The sequence below is a fragment of the Cyprinus carpio genome, chromosome B23, assembly GCF_018340385.1.
Source record: "Cyprinus carpio isolate SPL01 chromosome B23, ASM1834038v1, whole genome shotgun sequence".
NCBI lineage: Eukaryota > Metazoa > Chordata > Actinopteri > Cypriniformes > Cyprinidae > Cyprinus > Cyprinus carpio.
This window is the reverse complement of record NC_056619.1, coordinates 1,222,229-1,244,885: the sequence shown is the minus strand read 5'-3', so window position 1 is coordinate 1,244,885 and position 22,657 is coordinate 1,222,229. Positions and strand designations below refer to the sequence as shown.

At 39.2% G+C, this 22,657-nt stretch overlaps 2 protein-coding genes across 10 annotated transcripts in view; one reads left to right on the top strand and one right to left on the bottom strand.

The window, feature by feature from the left end:
* LOC109073185 (calcium-responsive transactivator-like) overlaps nt 1–9,989 on the top strand; it is a 91,587-nt gene extending 81,598 nt beyond the window's left edge. For all 9 annotated transcript variants that reach the window (XM_042750127.1, XM_042750125.1, XM_042750128.1 and 6 more), the window contains 3 exons: nt 8,413–8,532; nt 8,632–8,759; nt 8,895–9,989. In XM_042750127.1, the coding sequence (XP_042606061.1) occupies nt 8,413–8,532; nt 8,632–8,759; nt 8,895–8,921 (275 nt within the window). In that variant the 3' untranslated portion in view covers nt 8,922–9,989. The remainder of the gene's footprint in view (nt 1–8,412; nt 8,533–8,631; nt 8,760–8,894) is intronic.
* Nucleotides 9,990–14,008: 4,019 nt separating this feature from the next.
* On the bottom strand, nt 14,009–20,192 carry LOC109073184 (potassium channel subfamily K member 15-like). The gene is made up of 2 exons (XM_019089351.2): nt 19,305–20,192; nt 14,009–15,179 (listed from the first exon to the last, which is right to left on the bottom strand). The coding sequence occupies exons 1-2, from the start codon at nt 19,603–19,605 to the stop codon at nt 14,254–14,256; spliced, it is 1,227 nt and encodes a 408-aa protein (XP_018944896.2). The 5' UTR covers nt 19,606–20,192; the 3' UTR covers nt 14,009–14,253.
* Nucleotides 20,193–22,657: the final 2,465 nt, after the last annotated feature.

Here is a 22,657-nt window from a genome sequence, read left to right as displayed (position 1 = left end):
TTACAGATCTAAAATGATATCAGCATGATATACAGATAGGTGTACTATGAACATACTATACAGATGGATTATGTAATAAGTGTATGTACACTACAAGCAGAAACTATGAACATATGAACATCATTTACACTAGTGCAATGGACAGTAAAAGTGCATAGAAAATATTTCAGTGTGCAAATGGATTACTCCGTATTCTGAATGAACAGACAGTAGTGCAAGTAATAACAAGTTTACTCTTTTTTGCTTGTTTGTAAATCAGATGTAGTGATGAGGAGGGGTGAGGAGTCTGTGTGTGTGGTGTGGGGGCTGTTGGGGGGTGTCAGAGGGCAGAGTTCAGTAAGGAGACAGCTGTAGGGAAAAAGCTGTTCCTGAAAATGCTGGTCCTTGTCTGGAGGCTCCTGAAGCGCCTCCCGGAGGGCAGGAGGTTAAACAGTCTATGGTTAGGGTGAGAGGAGTCCTTAAGAATGCTGCGAGCTCGACGTAGACAGCATTTTCTCTGGATGTCCTCAATAGCAGGAAGTGCTGTCACTGTGATGCGTTGGGTGGTTTTCGCCACCCTCTGCAGTGCCTTGTTCCCATACCAGACTGTGATACAACTGGTCAGGATGCTCTCGATCGCACACCGGTAAAAGTTCACCAGGATGGCTGAAGACAGCTGGTTCTTCTTCAGAGGAAGAAGCAGCACTGGTGAGCCTTTTTGACCAGGCTGGAGGTCCAGGACAGGTCCTCCGAGATGGTGGTTCCTAGGAACTTGAAGCTGGAGACATGTTCAACAATCATCCCGTTAATGTGGATGTGGTCATGCGTGCTTCCTTTCTTCTTCCTGAAATCCACATTGAACTCCTTTGTCTTGCTGGTGTTAAGGAGCAGGTTGTTGTCAGTGCACCATGCACCCAGGTGCTGTACCTCCTCCCTGTAGGCAGTCTCATCGTTGTCTCTGATGAGGCCAATCACCGTGGTGTCATCTGCAAACTTAATGATGGAGTTTGATCCATGCACAGGCTTGCAGTTGTGGGTGTAGAGGGAGTAGAGGAATGGGCTCAGCACACAGCCCTGTGGTACGTCGGTGTTGAGTGTGATGATGGCAGAGCAGTTGTGGCCTGACCTAACATGCTGAGGTCTGTTGGTCAGAAAGTCCATAATCCAGTTGCAGGAGGTGGTGTTAATGTCCAGGTCTTCAAGTTTTGTGGTCAGCTTGGAGGGAATGACAGTTTTAAATGCTGAAGTCAACAAACAACATCCGTACATATGTGTTGTTATTGTCCAAGTGTGTGAGTACAGAGTGCAGCACTGTGCATACTGCATCCTCTGTGCTCCTATTTATATGGCAAGCAAATTGGTGTGGGTCCAGTGTGGGTGGGAGGCAGTCTTTGAGGTGTGCTAGAACAAGTCGCTCGAAGCACTTCATGACGATAGGTGTGAGTGCTACGGGGCTTTAGTCATTCAGGCACATTGGGGAGGTGTGTTTCAGCACTGGCACAATGGATGTGGACTTAAAGCATGTTGGCACAGTTGCTTGGGTGAGGGACAGGTTAAAAATGTCTGTGAAGACCCATGCAAGCTGCTCTGCACATGCCCTAAGCACACTACCAGGAATGCCATCCAGACCAGTAGCCTTACGTGCATTGATCCGGCTCAATGCAGTGTGGACATCTGTGGAGGTGAGTTTGAGTTTGGTGGTCTGCTGAGTGTGTGATTTTGGTGGCTGTCTCCTTGCTGTTGCTGTTGAAGCGAGCATAAAAGTCATTTAGCTCATTAAGGAAGGAGACGTCTGTGACCATTGGAGTACAGTTGCTTGACTTGTAGTCACTGATGACCTGGATGCCCTGCCACATGCGTCGGGGGTCAGAGTTGGAAAAGTGTTCCTCTACCTTCAGCTTGTAGCAGTACTTGGCCTTTTTGATGCATCTCTTCAGTTTAGCCCTGGATTTGCTGTAGGCCTGAGCGTCATCTGACCTGAAGGCAGTGTTGCGGGCTTTCAGCAGAAGTCGCACCTCCTTGTTCATCCATGGCTTCTGATTAGGGTATGCTATGATCTGTTTTTCTGTTGTAACACTGTCAATGGTGGTGTTAATGTAATCCAGTACAGAGGAGGTATAGATATCAATGTCCGTGTGAGAGCCACAGGCAGCCTGAGAAGCAAACATACTCCAGTCCGTGTACTGAAATCTGTCCTGAAGTAAAGAGTCTGCTCCAGTTGGCCACACTTTGATGTTCCTCACTGATGGCTTCACATGGTTGATGAGGGGTGAATACTTAGGGGTGAAACTTTCTTTAGTGGGGGAGGGAGGTAACAGTGTAAGCTCCATCAATGTTTGTGTAAACATGATCCAAAGTTTTGTCTCCTCTGGTATGGCAGGAAACATGCTGATGGAATTTGGGGAGCACTGTCTTTAATTTGGAGTGATTAAAATCACCCACGACAATAAAAGCAGCCTCCGGGTGAGCAGTCTGTTGTTTACTTATGGCCGCATGAAGTCCGTTCAAAGCAAGCTTGGCATTAGCATCCGGTGGAATATAGACTGCAGTTATAATGGTGGACGTAAACTCCCGCGTCAAATAAAAAGGCCTACATTTAACCATGAGAAACTCTAGGTTAGCGGAGCAGTGTCTCCCAACAATGACAGTGTTCATACACCAAGCTTTGTTAACATAAATGCACAATCCACCACCTCTTGTTTTGCCAGAGTCATCTGCCGTTCTATTTTCCCAGAGCGTGTAGCATTCGGCTAGCTCAATAGCATTATTGGGTGTTTAACTGTGTAGCCATGTTTCTGTGAAAACCATGACATTGCAATCCAAAAGTCTCTTACTGTGGGTGATGCGAAGTCGTAACTCCCGCACATTAGCGAGGAAAATGCTGGGTAAAGAGAGCCGGAGCGGTGTTAGCTTTAGCTTAGCTCTTAGACCTCCATGCTTCCCCCGCCTTTGTTTACGATCTCGACGCCCCCTGCGAGCACTTCCGCCTGGCCGGGTAGAGTGCATAGCCTCAGGTGTTCTGGAGATCTCAGGGATGAATCGAAGATTGGTGATAAAACTGTTGGAAAAGTCCTCACCAAAATCCAAAAGCTCTTGTCGGGTGTAGGATGTTAAAGTAAAGCTGTTCAGTACGAACAGACCCGAGATGAGCAGGAAAAGTACTGCAAAATTGCACAAACTGGGGAGCATCGAGCCTCGCGATGTGTATGCGCCGCAATCTTGGTCTTAATGATATTGCTGAAAATGAAGTGTCCCCAACTAAGCATGCCAGAGGTGACAGTGGCAAGGAACCAAAACTCCATCTGTGACAGAATGGAGAAATGACCTTGGGAGAAACCAGGCTCAGTCGGGGGGGGGGGGGGGGGGGGGGGGCAGTTCTCCTCTGGCCAGATGAAACCAGCAGTTCAATTCCAGCCTGCAGCAAATTCACATTGTGCAGAGGACTCAACTGTTTCCTGTGGTCTTGTCCCGGTGGCCGTCTGGGATACGTACTGGATCCGGGTGACTGCAGTGACCATCTGATCTGGATACAGACTGGATCTGGTGGCTACGGTGACCTCGGAATAAGAGAGAAACAGACTAATATTAGCATAGATGCCATTCTTCTTATGATGGAGCAAGTACATTGGGTGTTATGGGAAGTGTTCCCAGTTCCAGTTGACCTAATTATTGCAGCCTAAAAATCCTTTAACGGATTTGAATATTAGAAATGTGTAAGTGTGTTATGTGTAAGCCAGGTTAAAGAGATGGGTCTTTAATCTAGATTTAAACTGACAGAGTGTGTCTGCCTCCCGAATAGTGTTAGGTAGATTATTCCAGAGTTAGGGCGCTAAATAGGAAAAGGATTTGCCGCTCGCAGTTGATTTTGATATTCTATGTATTATCAAATTGCCAGAGTTTTGAGAACGCAGCGGACATGGCCTAAGCAGCCGCATAGTTTGCTTATGCCTTGGGCCGGCTTTGACTGCAGTGCTAAGCTCATCGAGGGATTGCTGGGTAGCTGCAAGGAGGACAATATTTTAGATGAAATCCGCAATTCGTCTACCATTTCCCCCAAACAAGGCATAGTAGGCTGGTTCGGTGGCACATCACATGAATCTAGAATATATCTATAGTTTATATTCCTTAAAATGTCGACAAACTTTGCTAGGAAAGTGTAGCTTTGTTTTCTACAGTGTTTCTCTATGAATACTTAGTAATTCATAGCTTCCATTGGAATTCTGGAATTCTGACAAATGTCACAACTTTCACTTTCACTTTCTGTACGTTGCCTGATGTAATTCCTCAGGACAAAAATTTGATCAATGGATGATCTCCCACTTCAGAAACCAGCCTGCTTCTCTCACAGTAGTGCATCATCACTTGACGGAGGTGTCGAAAGAGTACCGAGCACAAAACCTTTCCGGTTCATTAAGGTGGTCATTTTGTTAATTAGGGCTTGGCCACCAGCATTTCCACTGATATCTCGTCAATGTCGGGTGCGCGACCACACCAAAGGGCCATAACTGCTGCTTTAATTTGATACTTACAGTGTACAAAAATAAACATGTTATAAGGTACATCTGCACAAAAGGGCTCCCATTGTGGATGCACTCTTCCAGTAGAAATGCCCTAAAATGCTTTCAAAACCATGGTTACACTTATATATCAGTTATACATTGATCATCATTAGTTTCCATAATCAATTATTACTTTCATTTCCGAGTTCTCATGCCCATCAGCTGTCGTGGCCAAGATGACATCTGACAGCCAAGAAATGTTTCATACTCACCACAGGTAGTATACAAGTGACAGGATCTCCCTCAACTTATTATTTACCAGATTTCTGGTCTGCACAGCATGGATTACAAGTTGTGCCAAATGGTAGAACTTGCACACTGATGAGGGTTTGGCTCTCTCTATATCTCTCTATTTCACTCCGCGTGTCCAGGTGTGTCCAATATTTCAGCTTACCATGAGTTTCTGGATGGTTTTGGGGTTTTACCCAGTGCACCTTCCAACTGAGTTTCCAGTAGTTTAGAGTGAGTGTTTAAAGTATTGTTCTTTGTGGTATCAGAAGATTATTTTTGTTGACACTAACACAGCACATTCGAGATTTAGTGCTGGCTGCAGATAAAGTTTTAATTGTTGGTGATTTTAATATCCATGTTGATAATGAAAAAGATGCATTGGGATCAGCATTTATAGACATTCTGAACTCTATTGGGGTTAGACAACACGTCTCAGGAACCTACTCATTGTCGAAATCATACTCTAGATTTAATACTGTCACATGGAATTGATGTTGATGGTGATGAAATTATGCAGCCAAGCGATGATATCTCAGATCATTATTTAGTTTTGTGCAAACTTCATATAGCTAAAACTGTAAATTCTACTTCTTGTTACAAGTATGGTAGAACCATCACTTCTACCACAAAAGACTGCTTTGTAAGTAATCTTACAAAGTAAACTATGGACTCTCTCTTTTCTAGCATTTTAAATACAGTTGCTCCTTTACGCTTAAGGAAGGTTAAGGAAAACAGTCTGACACCGTGGTGTAATGAGCACACTCGCACCCTAAAGAGAGCAGCCCGGAAAATGGAGCGCAGCTCTGACGAGTAATTTCTTACTGCTAAATTCTGAAAAAACAGAGGTGTTAATTATAGGGCCTAAAAGCTCTGCATGTAATGACCTAGAACGCTGTCTAAGCCTTGATGGCTGCTCTGTCAATTCTTCGTCATCAGTTAGGAACCTAGGTGTGCTATTTGATAGCAACCTTTCCTTAGAAAGCCACGTTTCTAGCATTTGTAAAACTGCATTTTTTCCATCTCAAAAATATATCTAAATTACGGCCTATGCTCTCAATGTCAAATGCAGAAATGTTAATCCATGCGTTTTTGACCTCAAGGTTAGATTATTGTAATGCTCTATTGGGTGGTTGTTCTGCACGGCTTAGTAAACAAACTCCAGTTAGTCCAAAATGCAGCAGCTAGAGTTCTTACTAGAACCAGGAAGTATGATCATATTAGCCCGGTCCTGTCAACACTGCACTGGCTCCCTATCAAAGATCGTATAGATTTTAAAATCTTGCTTATTACTTATAAAGTCCTGAATGGTTTAGCACCTCAGTATTTGAACGAGCTCTTGTTACATTATAGTCCTCCACGTCTGCTCCGTTCTCAAAACTCTGGCAATTTGATAATACCTAGAATATCAAAAGTCAACTGCGGGCGGCAGATCCTTCTCCTATTTTAGCGCCCAAACTCTGGAATAACCTACCTAACATTGTTCGGGAGGCAGACCACACTCTTGCAGTTTAAATCTAGATTAAAGACCCATCTCTTTAACCTGGGCTTACACATAACCATACTATACACTTCTAATATCCAAATCCGTTAAAGGATTTTTAGGCTGCTGCATTAATTAGGTAAACCGGAAACCGGGAACACTTCCCATAACACCCGATGTACTTGCAATACATCGTTAGAAGAATGGCATCTACGCTCATATTAGTCTGTTTCTCTCTTATTCCGAGGTCACCGTAGCCACCAGATCCAGTCTGTATCCAAGTCAGAGGGTCACTGCAGTCACCCGGATCCAGTATGTATCCAGCCCAGATGGTGGATCAGCACCTAGAAAGGACCTCTACAGCCCTGAAAGACAGCCGAGACCAGGACTAGAGCCCAGAGACAGATCCCCTGTAAAGACCTGTGTCTCAGACGACCACCGGGACAAGACCACAGGAAACAGATGATTCTTCTGCACAAATCTGACCTTTGCTGCAGCCTGGAATTGAACTGCTGGTTTCGTCTGGCCAGAGGAGAACTGGCCCCCCAACTGAGGCCTGGTTTTCTCCCAAGGTTTTTTTCTCCATTCTGTCACTGATGGAGTTTTGGTTCCTTGCCGCTGTCGCCTCTGGCTTGCTTAGTGGGGGACACTCATTTACAGCGATATGGTTGACTTTATTTATAATTATTGCACAGATACTGAAAACTGAACTGAGCTGCATGATGACATCACTGAATTCAATGATAAACTGCCTTTAACTGTCATTTTGCATTATTGACACACTGTTTTCTTAATTAATGTTGTTCAATTGCTTTGACGCAATCTTTTTTGTTTAAAGCGCTATATAAATAAAGATGACTTGACTTGACTTGATTTAAAGGTGTCTGGAATTTATTCTTTAGCCAAGACCTGGTTGTGTCACTAAAGTTTATTTTCCTCGTTTTGTTTTCTCAAAATGGCAGTTAAATGCCTTTTCTTCTCAACTTTTTCATACGACAAAGGAGAAGAGACCTTTTATTTATTTACATTTACATTTAGTCATTTAGCAGACACTTATCCAGAGCGACTTACAAACAAGGACAATGGAAGCAATCAAAATCAACAAAAGAGCAATGATATGCAAGTGCTATGACAAGTCTGTTAGCTTAACACAGTACAGGTAGCAAGGTTTTTATGCAGTTATTTATTATTTTATGTGTTTATTTTTGCTGACAGGCTTGATTTGGAAGTATGGGCCAGGGTGCTCAGTAGTGCTTACTTAGGGCATTGTTCAAAACATTATTATATATCCTTTCCACTTCCCTGAATGCCACTGTGCGGTGCTGCCTAATTTTTTCACTGCTTGGAAATGATTTGTTACCAAACACCTGCTTATTTACATTGCCAGGGTTTTTCACCTTTGGCAATCTCGGGACAAACCGGCACAACTGGAAAAAATTAAAAAAACAGCGTAAAGTAAGAAAGAAAAAACTGGCTGTGAATGAGAGAGAGGGAGGGGTAGGTATTGGTTGGGAGAAAATGAGTGGGAGGTGTGTGTGAGTGCGTGATTTTTCTTTGTGTGCGATGAATGAAGCTGAATTGCAAGATGCCGTAGATTCTACATTTGTTATTGCATTTCTGATGCTATCTGCTGTATTATATCAGTGGACAAATTCATAAAGTCATTACTGCTAAACTGTGAGGGAATATTTAGTTCGGGTGAATAATAGTGAAGCTTTGCTTTGCAAGCACCATTAATAAACTTGTGGTAATAAGCATTATCTTAAATGTCATGCATGTCAGAATTTGACAACAGACTGCTGCTTAATACAGTAAATGCAAGCAGAATTTTTTCCCTCCCCAAATATCTTGTCCTCGAACATACAACAAATCAATTATGACATTAAGGAACTGGAATTGTTAAGAGGAACTGGAATTTAAGTCGTTCATTCCCTGCTCCTTTCTTTCCTTACTCATTTGTCTGTTCATTTTTTAATGTTGGTTTTATTGTATTTGCAGATTAAACGACCTCATAATCTGCCAAAGCGAAAAATGAAAATGAGTAATCATCATCATTTAAAATGCTTGCAAATGTCATGTAGATAGTAATAGATTATATATAGTATAGATATTATTAGTATATATTCAGTTCTCCCTTCATGCATGATCTCAATGATGTTTCAGGAAACTCTCAGTACAGCCAACAGCAGACGCAATACCAACAAGGCTCTGGGACGCACCAGACATTCAGCCAACAGCAGTACCCATCCCAAGCCGGATACAGCGCTCAGCCTCAGGGATACGGTAACAGGCCACATCAGATCACATCGATTTCATTCAGTATTAGCTGATCCCTACAGATGATATACAGCAGTATACTGACTTCTGCTGTTTGGCTCTGAGGTGCAGGCCAAGGCAGCTCATCCCAGTATCCTCAGTATCAGCAGGGCCAGAATCAGCAGTACCCATCATACCGCTCCATACAGCCAGGACCAGCCGCTCCGTCACAGAGGTCCTACTCTTTTGAACAGGTGAGCACGATGACCATCCTGTACAATGACAAAGTCACCCAGCCCAGTAATGAGAGGCTTTCATCCAATGTCTGATGTCTTTTATTAAATGCCATTATGTATTTCTTTTTCTTCTTTTTTTTTTTCTCCACAAAGGGTCAGTATGGAAACTATCAGCAATAAAGAGACATGGCTAATGTTTGGGGCAGTTGTTGTGTACATCCCTCTTTATGCTGGATGCTGGAAAAACAGAGGATTCTCACCAGCCCTGTCTCACAGGCTTGCTACGGAATCAAAATCAAACTCTTTAAATGGAAACAAATAAATCAGATTTTTTACAAGGGTCTGGAGTTTATTTTTTAATCCTACTTTTATCATACAGGATATATTATTTTCTATACCAGGACACTGAAGTCTCGGATACTTTTGCTTTTTTCTGGAATTTTTTTATTTATTTACTACAACTTAAAGTTTTGTCGATTGTCTGAATGGGTGGATGAATTGATTATTGTTCTGATAGCACAAATGGAAATACTGATGTTTATTTTCTATGTTCATTTTATTTAGTTAGTTTTATTTCAATTTGAAATACTGTTATCATAAATTTTAATCGAAGGGAACGCAAAATTGCAGACAAATAGCCAAAGTTCAAATTTTACACACAAGTTGTATATAGATTTCTTTATTGGAGTCCTCATGCACATTTATATAGTACGATGTTCTTCAACAGTTTAATGCGTGACATGCCGGTGTGATGTTGTTCTCATCATGTTTTAGGGGACTGAATGTTTAGGATGTAGACATTTTCATGCCTTACTGTTGCTCTGACACTGTATACTGCATCATATGATACAGTATAAACGCAAACCTAAAAAAACACATTTTAATGGGGGTTAAAGATGGATTCTCCCGTAAGGGAACAGCACACTCAAAAACTGTGGCAAATTGATATTAAAGATACTTATCACTGGCTGTTAAACAGCTTTTATACCATACTGCACAAATAATCTGTGACAATCGCGGGATACGTGTGTTACTTAGCAAACTGTACGGTTTATCTGTAATTTAATTAGTGATATTGAGTATGCATATGTAGTATATACACTTATGTGAAAACATCTAGTTAGCACAATTGTATAGACATTTGCGATCATTTGAACAAATATCTTACATTTCCATCTTCATTGTTCTATAATATATGGACTTTAATTGAATTGATAAAAATGAAAAATAAATGAAATGTCATCCCTGGTTTCCTTGTGTTCTGTGACAGTGTACGGACTTTTAAAGCTTTTTACAGATAAGCACAAGTCAAGGTGCGATGGCAAACAGAACCAGATTTTGATGGATCCATTATGATTTACTATACACACCAAACACATAAAATAATGCTTTCATACATGCTTGAAGTCAGAGATGAACAGTTCTTCTGTGAGAGTGAGTGCTTATGTCGTCTGATCTCTACGTACAGTGCTGGTAGACATACATTTCTTCCTATTTTTTGAGTCTATTTTATCTTATTCGTTATAAAATTCCTTCAAAAGAAAGCTGTTTTAAAAAGCTGTTTTTTACCTGAAGCTTACCTGAAGCTGATTGGTGTTTGTTTGAGTAATGGCTGTTGCTCGAAAAAGGAAGCAGAGAGGGAAATAATTGCTGCCAGTAATAAATCAAATGTTAACCATATTCCATGTTATGTCATGGTGTCAATTCCATGTTATGTCAATTGTGTGCTGTCACCTGGGCCATAAACGTCATATAAATGATGATTTAAAAAAACTCTAAAATGTTGGCCCAAGTGTTCAGCTGTCATCTCCAGACCAAACGTCCCAAAAGGTTGCTAGTTCAGTACACAATAAACATTAATGTTCTAATACAGCCTTATATACTACTCACTAGGCTGTTGAAATTTTTAACAAAATATATAGCAAATACTTGAAGTAGTTAATAACATGCAACAGCATTCCTGCAAGTACTGTATTTAACAGCTTGTCCGAGGTAGTCCCTCCCCGCTTTGATCTCATTGGTCGACTCACCTGCTGTTCTGTTTGAAAAACACTTCATACATTCAGTAAAATCACTTTGACAACAGTTTCATGTAAAATCATAGTAAAATTGCTCAGAAATGTGAAGCATTGAGAAAACTATGATATTAATGATATTCCTGCATTTTTCAGTCTTTGTATGGACTGTTGTAAGTGACAAATGAAAATCAGGAAGTGTACAACTGTTTATTTGTTTACAATTGTTTACCATAAAAGTTAATGGACAATTAATTTACAGTAAATGGCTCTCCTCAAATATTAAACACTCAGATAATTGAAAACATACTGTACATCTTTCTGAGGGTTTTTTAATTGTAAACTCATTGTCAAAATTATTCCCATGAGAATTCAAAATTTTAGACTTTCACAATGAACGTCTCCTGTAGACCAGAAAGGTTCAGTTTCATTTCTGCATTGATTTAGTCATTCTTTTCCTGTTCTGGTTACATGCTAAACTACTGAAAAAACAATAACAATAAAAACACCGTAACTTAATAAGCATAGGCAAAGGCATCAATCTTTATATATTGTGCAAGCATTGCAAAACAACCAAAACATGCACATACTTGAATACTTGAATATTTTCCCAGTTGCGCACATTCATACTGATATGACTGACTTCTGTTTCTGAGCAATGTATTTGATGAGTCAAGTGAGTGGCCATACAGCAAACGTCTCCTACAGCCGCCTCCAGGAGCTTCAGGGTCTTGCTCAAAGGCACAATGATGAGAAGATCTGTCTCTCAGTAAACCTCACATTTTTAGGTCATCACACCTTATTTAAAAACGTTACATGGCATTTCATTTTATGCACTTGTGCAGTTCCTAGTTCAATACAGTGGACATTTAAAGGTTTGAGATGATCTACGCATCTTTCTGTAGACAACATTTTGATTTTAAGAGATGGTTATGGTTACCATATGTATCTCCTTTGACATTACAGTCAGGGTTGGGAGGGTTATTTTTAAAATGTATTTCACTGCAGATTACAAAATATACGCTTTAAAAAGTCATTTGTAACACATTTAGTTAGATTACTCAAGTTTTGTAATTAATCTAAACACTTTTGAATGCTTAGTCTGAAAAGATATGTAACAAAAAGGTTCCTCTGGAGAAAAATGACATTTACGAAACGTATGATGTTGGTTTTCCTCTGCATATAATTTTTCACAAAATGAGACAATATTTCTTAAAAGGGAAAAAGTGCAGACAATCTTTAAAAATAAATTAATAAAAAAGGAATTTACTGATGCTCAAGAAGACAGCACAATGCATTAAATTGTTCTTAGTTTGTCTTTCAGGGAAAGATGTAAGTATTAGATTCTAAAGGGAAGTTACTAACTAAAAAAAAAAATCTTGAAACAAAATAAGAAATCATCCCGTTCAAAAGTTTACACCCCTCCTCTTAAAGCACTGTTTCCTTCTGGAGAATCAGTGAATGTTTTCACCTTTTGTAATAGTTGTGTTTGAGTCCCTCAGCTGCCCTCAGTGTGAAAAGATGAATCTCAAAATCATACAGTCATTGTTGGACAGCAGAAGATGCTGGAAAACCTGAGAAAGTGAGGAGCTGGAGGATTTTTCTGAAGACCAGCGGACAGAAGAACTGCTCAGGATGAACACAGGACTCATGAACAGCTATCACAAAACATGACAACAGTCCTACAGTTCTATAAATTCAGTTATTTTGTCTTCTGGAGTACAGTATCTAAACATCTGTTGTGTGAAATCGCTTATTCAGGACAGTAAGAAGTAAAATAACATGGAATTTTTATGATCCCTCTAATTTTGTTCAAATTAATAAAATTTTGCATATTCTGCAAGGGGTATGGAAAAAAACGTATCTTAGGATGCTTTTGCAGACCATTAGATTCAGAGAATTGCCAATTGCTGTTTCCACTACATACCCAACACAGTTGACATTAATGTTTAAATGACATTAAAATTCAAAGACTCACTTTAGTCGTCTAAAATATTTTTTTGGATATAACTGTAATTTGACTACCACCCATTTAAAATGTAACTGTAATGAAACACAAACAGAGTTGTCATTAGTGTTAATTTAACACTTGGAGTGTGGACTCATATAAACACCGAAGTAGTGTTAAAAGTAACACTGAAGCAGTGTTGAAGTTAATGAGATAATTAGGTGTTTTTGATTGAGTGATGATTGACTATTATTGAAAAACACCTGGTTTTAACAAGCAGAATCACCCAAAGAATACAATCACAATTTGTTTGTGTCACCATTATAGTGGTCAGTATTAGCTTTAGTTGGGATCTTGAACCTTAAGTGGGTTAACTTTAGGTTTTGTGTGACTGTGGTAACTGCGACTGAGTTATAACAGACAAAACCAGAAGTGCCCGAAATGTGGTCATGTGTTGTTGGTTGTGTTTTGGGTCTGAATACTTGAGTTGGATTGTCTTTATTTATTACAAAAGTTAAATGAAAAATACAAGACCTTGCATTTTGGCCTAATCAGACAGATGTTTTTAAAAAGTTACAGCTACATAATAAATAAATAAGTTTTTATTTAGACACACAGACATCAAGAATCAGCGTGAGCATCACAACAATGGTGACTATCAAAAAAGCATGTTATAGCCAATAAAAATCATCATTTTTGCCGTTTTTATGTGAGTTTTTAGTATTTAGTGTTTTGTGATGTTCAGAGTTGATCTGTTTATCTGATATGCTGTTTGTCACCATTGTTGAGATTCATACACTGATTCTTGACGTCTGTGTGTGCCTAAAATAATATATCTTGAAAAAGAAATCAGAACAGTTTGCAAGGGACCGTTACAAAATGTATAGCAGATACAGACTTTTTCACTGTGGCATCAAAAGTTGTTATATTCAATCAAGGAACTACAACTCAGAGAAAAGACTCTGAACGAGTTCAGTGATTCAAGTCACATAACGATTACATTAAAACATAATCATCACCACCTGATGACTTTCACTGTTGATTTATCTGTCTGTTATAACTCAGTTATATCAGCCAAACAAAATTTAATATTAAAAAGTCAAGGGTCAAGATCCCAGCTAAAGCAAACACTGACCACTATAATGGTGACACACAAATTGTGATTTTCTCGTTTAGTGATTCTGCTTGTTAACATCAGGTGTCTTCAATAATGGTCAATAATCACTCAATTAATCACCTAATTATCTCATTAGCTTTAACACTGCTTCAGTGTTACTTTTAACACTACTTCAGTGTTTATATGAGTCCACACTCAGAGTGTTAAATTAACACTGGGGATTTTGCTGTGCAGTTACTCATATTTTGTATTTTAAATGTGTAAGTTACAATGTGCTCTGCTACTCCCCAACCCTGATTATAACGGCAAGTCCTCAACATGCTCACTTATCTTTAGTGTTTAAAAATGGCCTTTGCTAACTCATGCTACAAAATATATGCTCTTACAGCATTCTCGCTATCTCACTATCAGACACTTCAAAGTTCTTCCCCATTACAATGACTTCCTCCTGAAGCGTGGCAGATCTCTGAGGCTGAGCCCAGGAGAAAGTGTGCTGCCTGGAGAGGACACAACCGTATTGTTCCTAGTCGAGCAGCCGCCTTCAATCTTGTAGGAAACGGAGTTGCCGTACACCGAGTTGATATTGCATTCAGGGCACTTGTTTGGGGACGGGGCCGAGCTGCGGCAGAGGCCCAGGTGATAGCAGACGCAGCAGCAGAGCAAGCTCAGCTGGGACCTAGACTGGTTGGCGTTTAAGGGCAGGGGCAGAGGCGAGTAGAGCCCGCGCTCCTCTGCCGGCGACAGGATGAGGTTGGTGCAGCTGGTGCCCTCTTCTATGGGCAAGAACAGGTTGCTGTGGCAGTGATTCTCCTGCCCCAAACTCATGGCCGTGAGGTTACGGCCCCTCTTCAGCGAGGCCCGCTCCTGCGCATCCCGCTTCTCGTCCTCGCTGTTCATAGTGAGGAACCTCAACACCACCAAGTTGAGGAAGGCTCCGATCACAGTCAGCCCCACGAGGATGTACATGAAGCTAAAGACCACATAAGGGGTCTTCTCCTGGAGGTCCTCCTTCTTCTGAAGAGCCACAAAGTCGCCGAAGCCAATGGTGGTGAGGGTGATGAAGCAGTAGTAGTACGCGTGGAAGAAGGTCCAGCCCTCAAAGTGTGAGAAGGCGGCGGCCCCCACGCACAGAGTTCCCAGGCAGGACAGGAAACCCACCAAAACCATGTTTTCCATGGAGATCTCAGTGCGATGAAGCCCTAGGCACTTCTTGACGCGGCTGAGGAGGTAGCGGACGAACGTGTTCATCCTCTCGCCCAGACTCTGGAACATCACTAGCGTGAGTGGGATGCCCAGAACCGCATAGAACATGCAGAAGACCTTCCCTGCGTCTGTGCCAGGGGCCGCGTGCCCGTAACCTGCACAAAAACACCCACAAGAGACATCTTAGATCGGTCGATGAGATCTTGGCAATGCTGTTCGAAACCCATGCTTTGAAGACATTGACCTGAGAGAGGACAAACTGTCAAACGTTTGGTTATGCTTTATTTTAAAAAGGTGTCCTTTTTACCATCAAATTAGAACTAAATTGCAGGGTTGATTTTTTTACCAGCCTGTATTATTAAACTCACGGTATGTATTCTCTGGTGTTAAGAATTTATTATAGAATTTACAGCAAGGTCTTGGAGGAACATGCAGTGACTGTTCAGTAAGACCAACACTCAGCATAGCATGCCAAACCTATGAGGTTTGAACAACGCATGGGCTGATAATGTTTCAGCAATATTACGGTATATTCTGAATTTTACATGGAAATAAATGTGGGTTTAGGGATTTAAGTTAAATGCGTGATTTTCTCTCATTAAACAATAAATTACATTACTTGATTAAAATATAACCACATATCTCCGCATTATGAGATTGCTGCATGATACTAACAATGCCAAAGCCATGAGCATCTTTCACAAATGTTTCTGAGATACATAACACATCTTTAAAAGCATATTTCTTGTTATAAGCCTCATCTAAAGGTGCACAGACTTCAGATGACACAAAACACCACCAAGGTCACACTCAACAACATGTCCAGGTAAAAATCGTTACAAAATTAACCAACATAATGCTGGGTGTCCTCACAGAAGAAATCCACAGTAGAATTGTAGAAATATACCATGTGTTTTACAGAAATCTGTTTATTTGCAGTATTTATGCAAAGTACAATTGGCAGTAAAGTAGTGGAAATTTTGCAGTACATTTCTTAGAGTATACTGAGAAATATTAGTTAATAACATTTAGTTAGAATTCGGTGTAAAATGACAGGTGAATAATTGCATTGCTTTCACAGTCAACTCACAGCAGAGCTTCTCTTGTGTCTGTCTGGTTACCGACAGCTTTATCATGTGAACTCCCTGCAGTAAGTGATGTGATGTTCAGTGCTGTGGTTAATAGCACAGGTGCACACACCAATAAAAATCACTGTAAAAAAAGGGCCAAATTTTGACATGTATATATGTAAAAAAAAAAAAATCTGTAGTTCTTTTTTGCTATAACACGCAAGTTTCAAAAACACATTGTTACAGCACGCAAAAAAAAAAAAAAAACAATGTTAAAATATCACGGTTTAAGAGCACAACTAAAGTAAAAATACTGATCTCCATCATGGTAGTGAAAAAAAACACCTGAACCCTCTGTAACTCTCAATAAGATCTTCTGTAGACATCTGACAGAAATAAAGTCAGTCTGGTTAGTAATGTGAAGCTGGTGAAGCTGTTTTAGGAGTTGTTTAATCAGATCTTGAGAGATTTAATGTCTTTTATTTCAGTTGATTTCATCTAAGGTTGTGGCTGAAATCAGTTGTAGTTCTTGTGTTTCTCTGTCCTTCAGTGATTCTGTTTGTTAATAGCAGGTGTTCATCACTAATTCACAATTATCAGTTAATCACAGAATTATCTCATTAACTACACTGATTCAGTGTTACTCGAACACTCTGTAGTGTGCACACATTATCAGTGTTCATTTAAAACTGAGGATTTTGTTGTGGGGTTTAAAGGGTTAAAGATTTAAGATGAAGAAAAACAGCATGAAACATAATTTAACAGTAATAAACTGTAATTATTTTACAGCTACAAACTGTAAAAAAAGCTGTTAAAAATATATAAATTATAAATTTATAAATTATATTAATTATAAACAGTAAGTAACAGTTTTTCTACAGTTTGTTGCCATTAAGTCAAGGATAAACAGCAATATACTGTAAAAAGTAAGAATCAGATTTACCAAATGAAAAAAAAGTTAAAGTTACTGAAAGATTTGTGAACATCCATAGAAAAAAAGTTAAGCAAAGTCATACACTGATGATGAGATTAAATACTGAACTCAATCGTATTAATATGTGATTGCACAAGAGAGATCTGTTAGTTTAATGTAGTTTTGTGGTTCACCATTGTGCTGGAGAGTAGAGCCTGTGCTTCAGTCAATGATGAGCCACAAACACTGATGTTCTGCTGCTTTATTTAAAAACATTAACTGTGGAGTCACTGATGTAGTGGTCGTCTCTGTGTTAAGTATTTCAGCACATGCATGTGTGTTATAGTTAATGATGAACTGCAACGATTTGAGTAAAAATCATGTTTTTAGTTACTTTACTACTACACAATAAGTGTTTGCAGTTATATGCTAAGAAATATTCCTTCTCCATGGACTAACATCATATGAATGTTAGTTTTTAAACACAGAGCATAGTTAATTTTCATGGTAGAATTACGGTAAAACACTGTAAGAATTAAGGGTTAACGGTTGGGAGCTGTAAATTAACAGTACCTTACTGGCACCCCTGCTGCCAGTAAATTACTGTTATTTAACGGCACAATTTTTTACAGTGATTTTTCCCAGTATATCACAGTAATCTTTTATGTAGATTAACAATATTGCCTACTACTTATGATACTACGATAGTAAGATTACTGCAGTGCATTGCTATTAATCTACATTGGAAAAATTAATTGACATTCAAAAGTGTAGTGATAGTTGTCTTACATTGTGCTGCACAAACACACTGATGTGAAAATGGAAGCTTTAGGCCTGCTTTCACAGACAAGGCTTGGACTAAGCCAGGATTAGGCCATAGTTCCATTAGGACATTTAAGTAATTTTTATAATTGTGTTTTAGAAAAAACATTACCAGTGTGCATCTTGAGACAAAACCAAGGCACTGACATGTTTTAAGATCAGTCAGTAAGTTTCTTTCATCTGAAACAGCTCAGGATTACATTTAAGTCTGGGACTAGGCTTAAGCCTTGTCTGTGAAACCGTAAAGGTAGTAGTCACAATTAACACACAGATGTGCCTTTCATAGTTCATTCATTCATTCATTATGAAATGGATAATAATTTTCATAATCATAACACTGCATTTCTTACATTTATTCATCACTTTATTATGATGTGGATAATATTTTTTTTAATGATAAAAATGATTTTATGAACTTTTTTAATAACGTTTTGGCTGATGTGTAAACAAATAACAATTCATGCATAAAAACTATCATATTCAATCTTTCAGCCACTCAGAATGGAAGCTTTTTCTGACTGATGGCTCCATGCTTTTTTCTGGATTTAGAGCCTGTTGGTGGATTGATTCCCAAGAAGCACCAAAGCAAAAACAACACCAGAGACTGTTCAGCCTCTGTAATTGAGTTTACTATGCCCCTGCCTCCTCACAGTTTCTAAAAAGGAGTGGTGAAGAGATACTCATAAACTGGAAGTGGAGAATGGCTCTCATGTGATGTCCATATCATTTTTTTCAGCAGCACCTGATTGACAGTAGACACCCATGTCTCCCAACTTAACAAAAGTATATTTCTTTGTCGCAAAGAGCACAGAATCAGGGACAGTAAGTTCTCAGGTAAAACAAACATTCCCTTCACCTCTTACTGTGACTTCATCACGTGCCACTGTAGACTCAAAACTGAATCCACTCATTGGCAAAATATTAGTCATTGGTTACATACAGAGCTGCAACTTTCTGCTTTTTTTAAACCCTTAACCAAGCAAAATAACAACCACAAAGGCATCTGGCCTGCCAGACTTAGGCCATTAGGAGGCAAATGGTTTGGGCTCTCTGAGATGTTTTAGAAGCTTCGCTGTATACTTACAATTCAACACTAACAAAGAAAAAAATGAAGATGTTTGCTTGCCAGTGTGAATGGATATTCAATCACAGAATTGCTCAATATACTGTATCTTTCCTTTGGTACCATATCCCATAGTGCATCAGGATTTGGTTTTGGAAAATAACTTGCATTCATTGCAAATGGTTTACTATTAATACTGTAAACTGAGTAAAAACAGTGTAGGCCCACTTCTTACTATAGAGATACAGTAGGCTTAGTTTCTTGTAGTTATGCATAATTCAATGTTATAACATGTAACAAGGACACTGTAAAATAAAGTGTTAACGGGAGTTTGTAGATTATGATGTGTCATGCGATAGTTACTCATTTTTATACTGCTTTTTTCCTCAAAGGCGAAAACACTGAAGCTCACCTATCGTGGTGATGACAGTTATCGCAAAGTAAAAAGATCCAGCGAATTTCCACTGTCTGCCAGCGCGATGGGGCTCCGCCTGCAGCACCACTCGCTCGATCTCTCGGTAGTCGAGCTCGGTGAAGCGGTACTTTCTCTTCATGTCGCTGCGCTTCTGCTCCAGCATGCGCTTCCGCGCGCTCTCAGTCTCGGACTCCAGGGCGTCAAAGACCGCGGCGCCCACCAGCAGATACGAAAACATGCAGAGGATGAGCGACAGCGTGCGCACGTTCTGCTTCTTCATCTGCATCTTCATCTTCATCTTCAGTCTAACAGGTTGCGCCACTATGCATCGCTATTAGCGCTCTGTCTATTTAAGAATCACTGAGCGACGGGGAATCCAGGTATCGTTTTAGACGCATGTCGGAGGAAGAACAGAGCCCGTCGTGTTCGTGTATTCGATTTCTTTCGTAGGCAAATAAGGTGTGTCGTAGAGATCAAACTAACTGTGCTCTCCTGTTTTTAACCAGTCTTCCTGGTCTGCGCAAATCGTGCGAAGGAGGTTTCCAAACTGAACCTGTCATATCTGGCAACCAATAAAATCTCCTGTAGTCCAGCTGCATTCACAGTCAGTCAGTCACAAGACATGCTGAGACATCAGCGCAGGTGTGTGTGCTTCTGGCTCTCGGAGCGCTGTCCGCGGTGCTGAAGCGCTGCTCCCGCCGCTGTCTCAACAGAGCTCCAGTGACGGCGCAAAACGGTTTTTGGACACTTGTGTATGAATGCCATTGTATTCATTATCAAACGAATGGCATTTACTCGACAGAAGGATATTCTTTAAAAAGCGTATTTTCGAATATTTTTTTTTTTTTTTAAAGGTTACACTTTATTGTGTACAGTGTAATTATATATTTACGTACTGAGTAATATTAATTAACTACATGTACTTACTATATGGTTAGAGTTAGGGTTAGGGTTACTTGCATGTAATTATGATTATTTATTGTTATTATAATAAAGTGCATGTATCCTGTAACAAGGACACCTGAAAATAAAGTGTTACAAAAAATAAATAAATAAAAAAATAAAAAATAAAACAAACATTTGTTAGGTTTCTGGTTGTCAAATGTCAGTGGATCATGTCAGTCCACAGTTAGCATTGTCGCTCTAGACCATAAGGGGTTTAAATTGTAAACTCCCAGATTAGATTAGTAAGTATTTGGATTTTTGATATTTGTTATACACAAGCATATTAACTGCGTAACTTGAAATACTGGTTAAGCTAACTAATGCAATTACAATCAAAACAGCACACCTGCACATGTCTACTGGAAGATGGATTCAGTCAACAAGCAGTGGGGCCTAAGGTTTCTGGGTCCTCTGAACAGCATACTGGCCCCACACATTCTTCTTACAGTTCTGTGTCTTTAGCACAGACATAGACCACATGAGGGAGCACTAGTGCGCAACTAGAATAACATTAATATAATATAAAGTAAAATAAAATAAATAATTTAGGGTCACACTTTATATTAAGTGGCCTTCACTATGTACTGTGTACAAAACATGTATGTACACAATAAGGGCATTGCATCAGTTGATTAATTCAAATGTAAGTACATAGTAGTTAAAGCCACCTAATATAAAGTGGGACCCAATTAAGTGATAGTAACATATTTGTGTTTGTAAAAAAAAAAAAAATCTTAAATTCTACTAGCTTAAATCTGGAGTTTATAAACTGCCTCTTCCAGCACTGTAAAACCCAGAACTACAAAAAATGCTAATCCTTTTTTTTCTTCAAACCTTTAGAATTCAGTTAGTAGAACTTTAGATTTTCATTTTGCACTACACAAGCATGCTAAAATTAAATTAGTACTGAGTAGGTTAACTTTTTCAATCTGATTGCAAATAATTTATTGCAAGGTCATGGAAAAACATGGGATGGGCAGCACTAAACATTCCTCGGAGACTGTGCTGGGCAGCATAGAGGAGAAAGTACCGATTGGTTAGTTTGAATTCCTCAAATTTGGTTGTAATGACATAAATAAATAAATAAATAAATAAATAAATAAAAATTAACTTAATTTTAAATAAATAATATTAATAAAAGAAGATTTCATCTGATGCTCCACTACAGGATTTTTTTCCTCTTCTTTTTCTGGATAGCTGGGTTAGATGATACAGTGGTCAGTAAGCTCCTTTATTTTTAAGTTAAAGAAGAGATCATTTCCACACACCAGACCACAAGCTCATTCCTGTACTTTCAGAAATAAGATACAGAAGCTAGCTTTGTGACAATAACATTTCAGTAGATACTAATATACACAGTGATTTGGAGGCTTGCTGTTTTATTTTTTTTAATACAATAAAGTACAGCGTTTATACAACAGTGCTATTGTGATCATAATATAACTGTTACAATAAAATGCTGTATTTTGTATTGTTGTCATTCAATCCTCAACAATGGTGACAATCAAAAAAAAAAAAAAAATGATTGTGTTTTGTATGCTGGCATGAAACATGTCACCATTGTTGTGTTTCATATGCCGATGTCTGTGAGTGTATAGTTAACATAAAGCCTGCTCGAAAAGTTAACAACGAAAATATTTATATACTCGTAAACATCAACATTGTTTCAATTTATTTCTCTTTTTTTATATTAGAGTAATTTAAATCACTTTAATACAGTCATTTGGTTGTTATCGAAACAGACATGTTGATCTGCTTTATTAATGCAGAACTGTTTTCTGAAAATTACTACAAAAGAAGCGACTCAATAAAAGTCAAGGGTTAAGAGCCCAGCTGAATCAAACGCTGATGGTTATCTCAATAAATTTTTTTTGAATGAGTGATTGAAAGAATGTTTCAGGAACATCATACTAAACTTTAAATAACATTCTACTAAAGGAAACTGGATCTTTTTATGTTCTTGGAATGTTGAATTTTAAATCAAAATTAAGTTGAAAGAACGTTTGAGGAACATCATACCTTTTAAAAACGTTTCTCTAATGTCAAGAAAACTAGACATTTTTTATGTTCCCTGTACCAACACTCAATATTTGGAGAACGTTCTTATAACAAAATTCTGTTAGCTGGGAAACTAAAAAATTTGCTTTTTAGCTGCAAACCCTCAAAATGGGTTTGTGCACACAGGAGTAAAAAAAAAGTGAAAGTGATATGACATACAGCCAAGTATGGTGACCAATACTCAGAATTCATGCTCTGCATTTAACCCATCCAAAGTGCCTGCGCACACACAGCAGTGAACGCACGCGCACGCAGAGCAGTGGGTATCATTTATGCTGCGCCGCCCGAGGAGCAGTTGGGGGTTCAGTGTCTTGCTCAAGGGCACCTCAGTCGTGGTATTGCCGGCC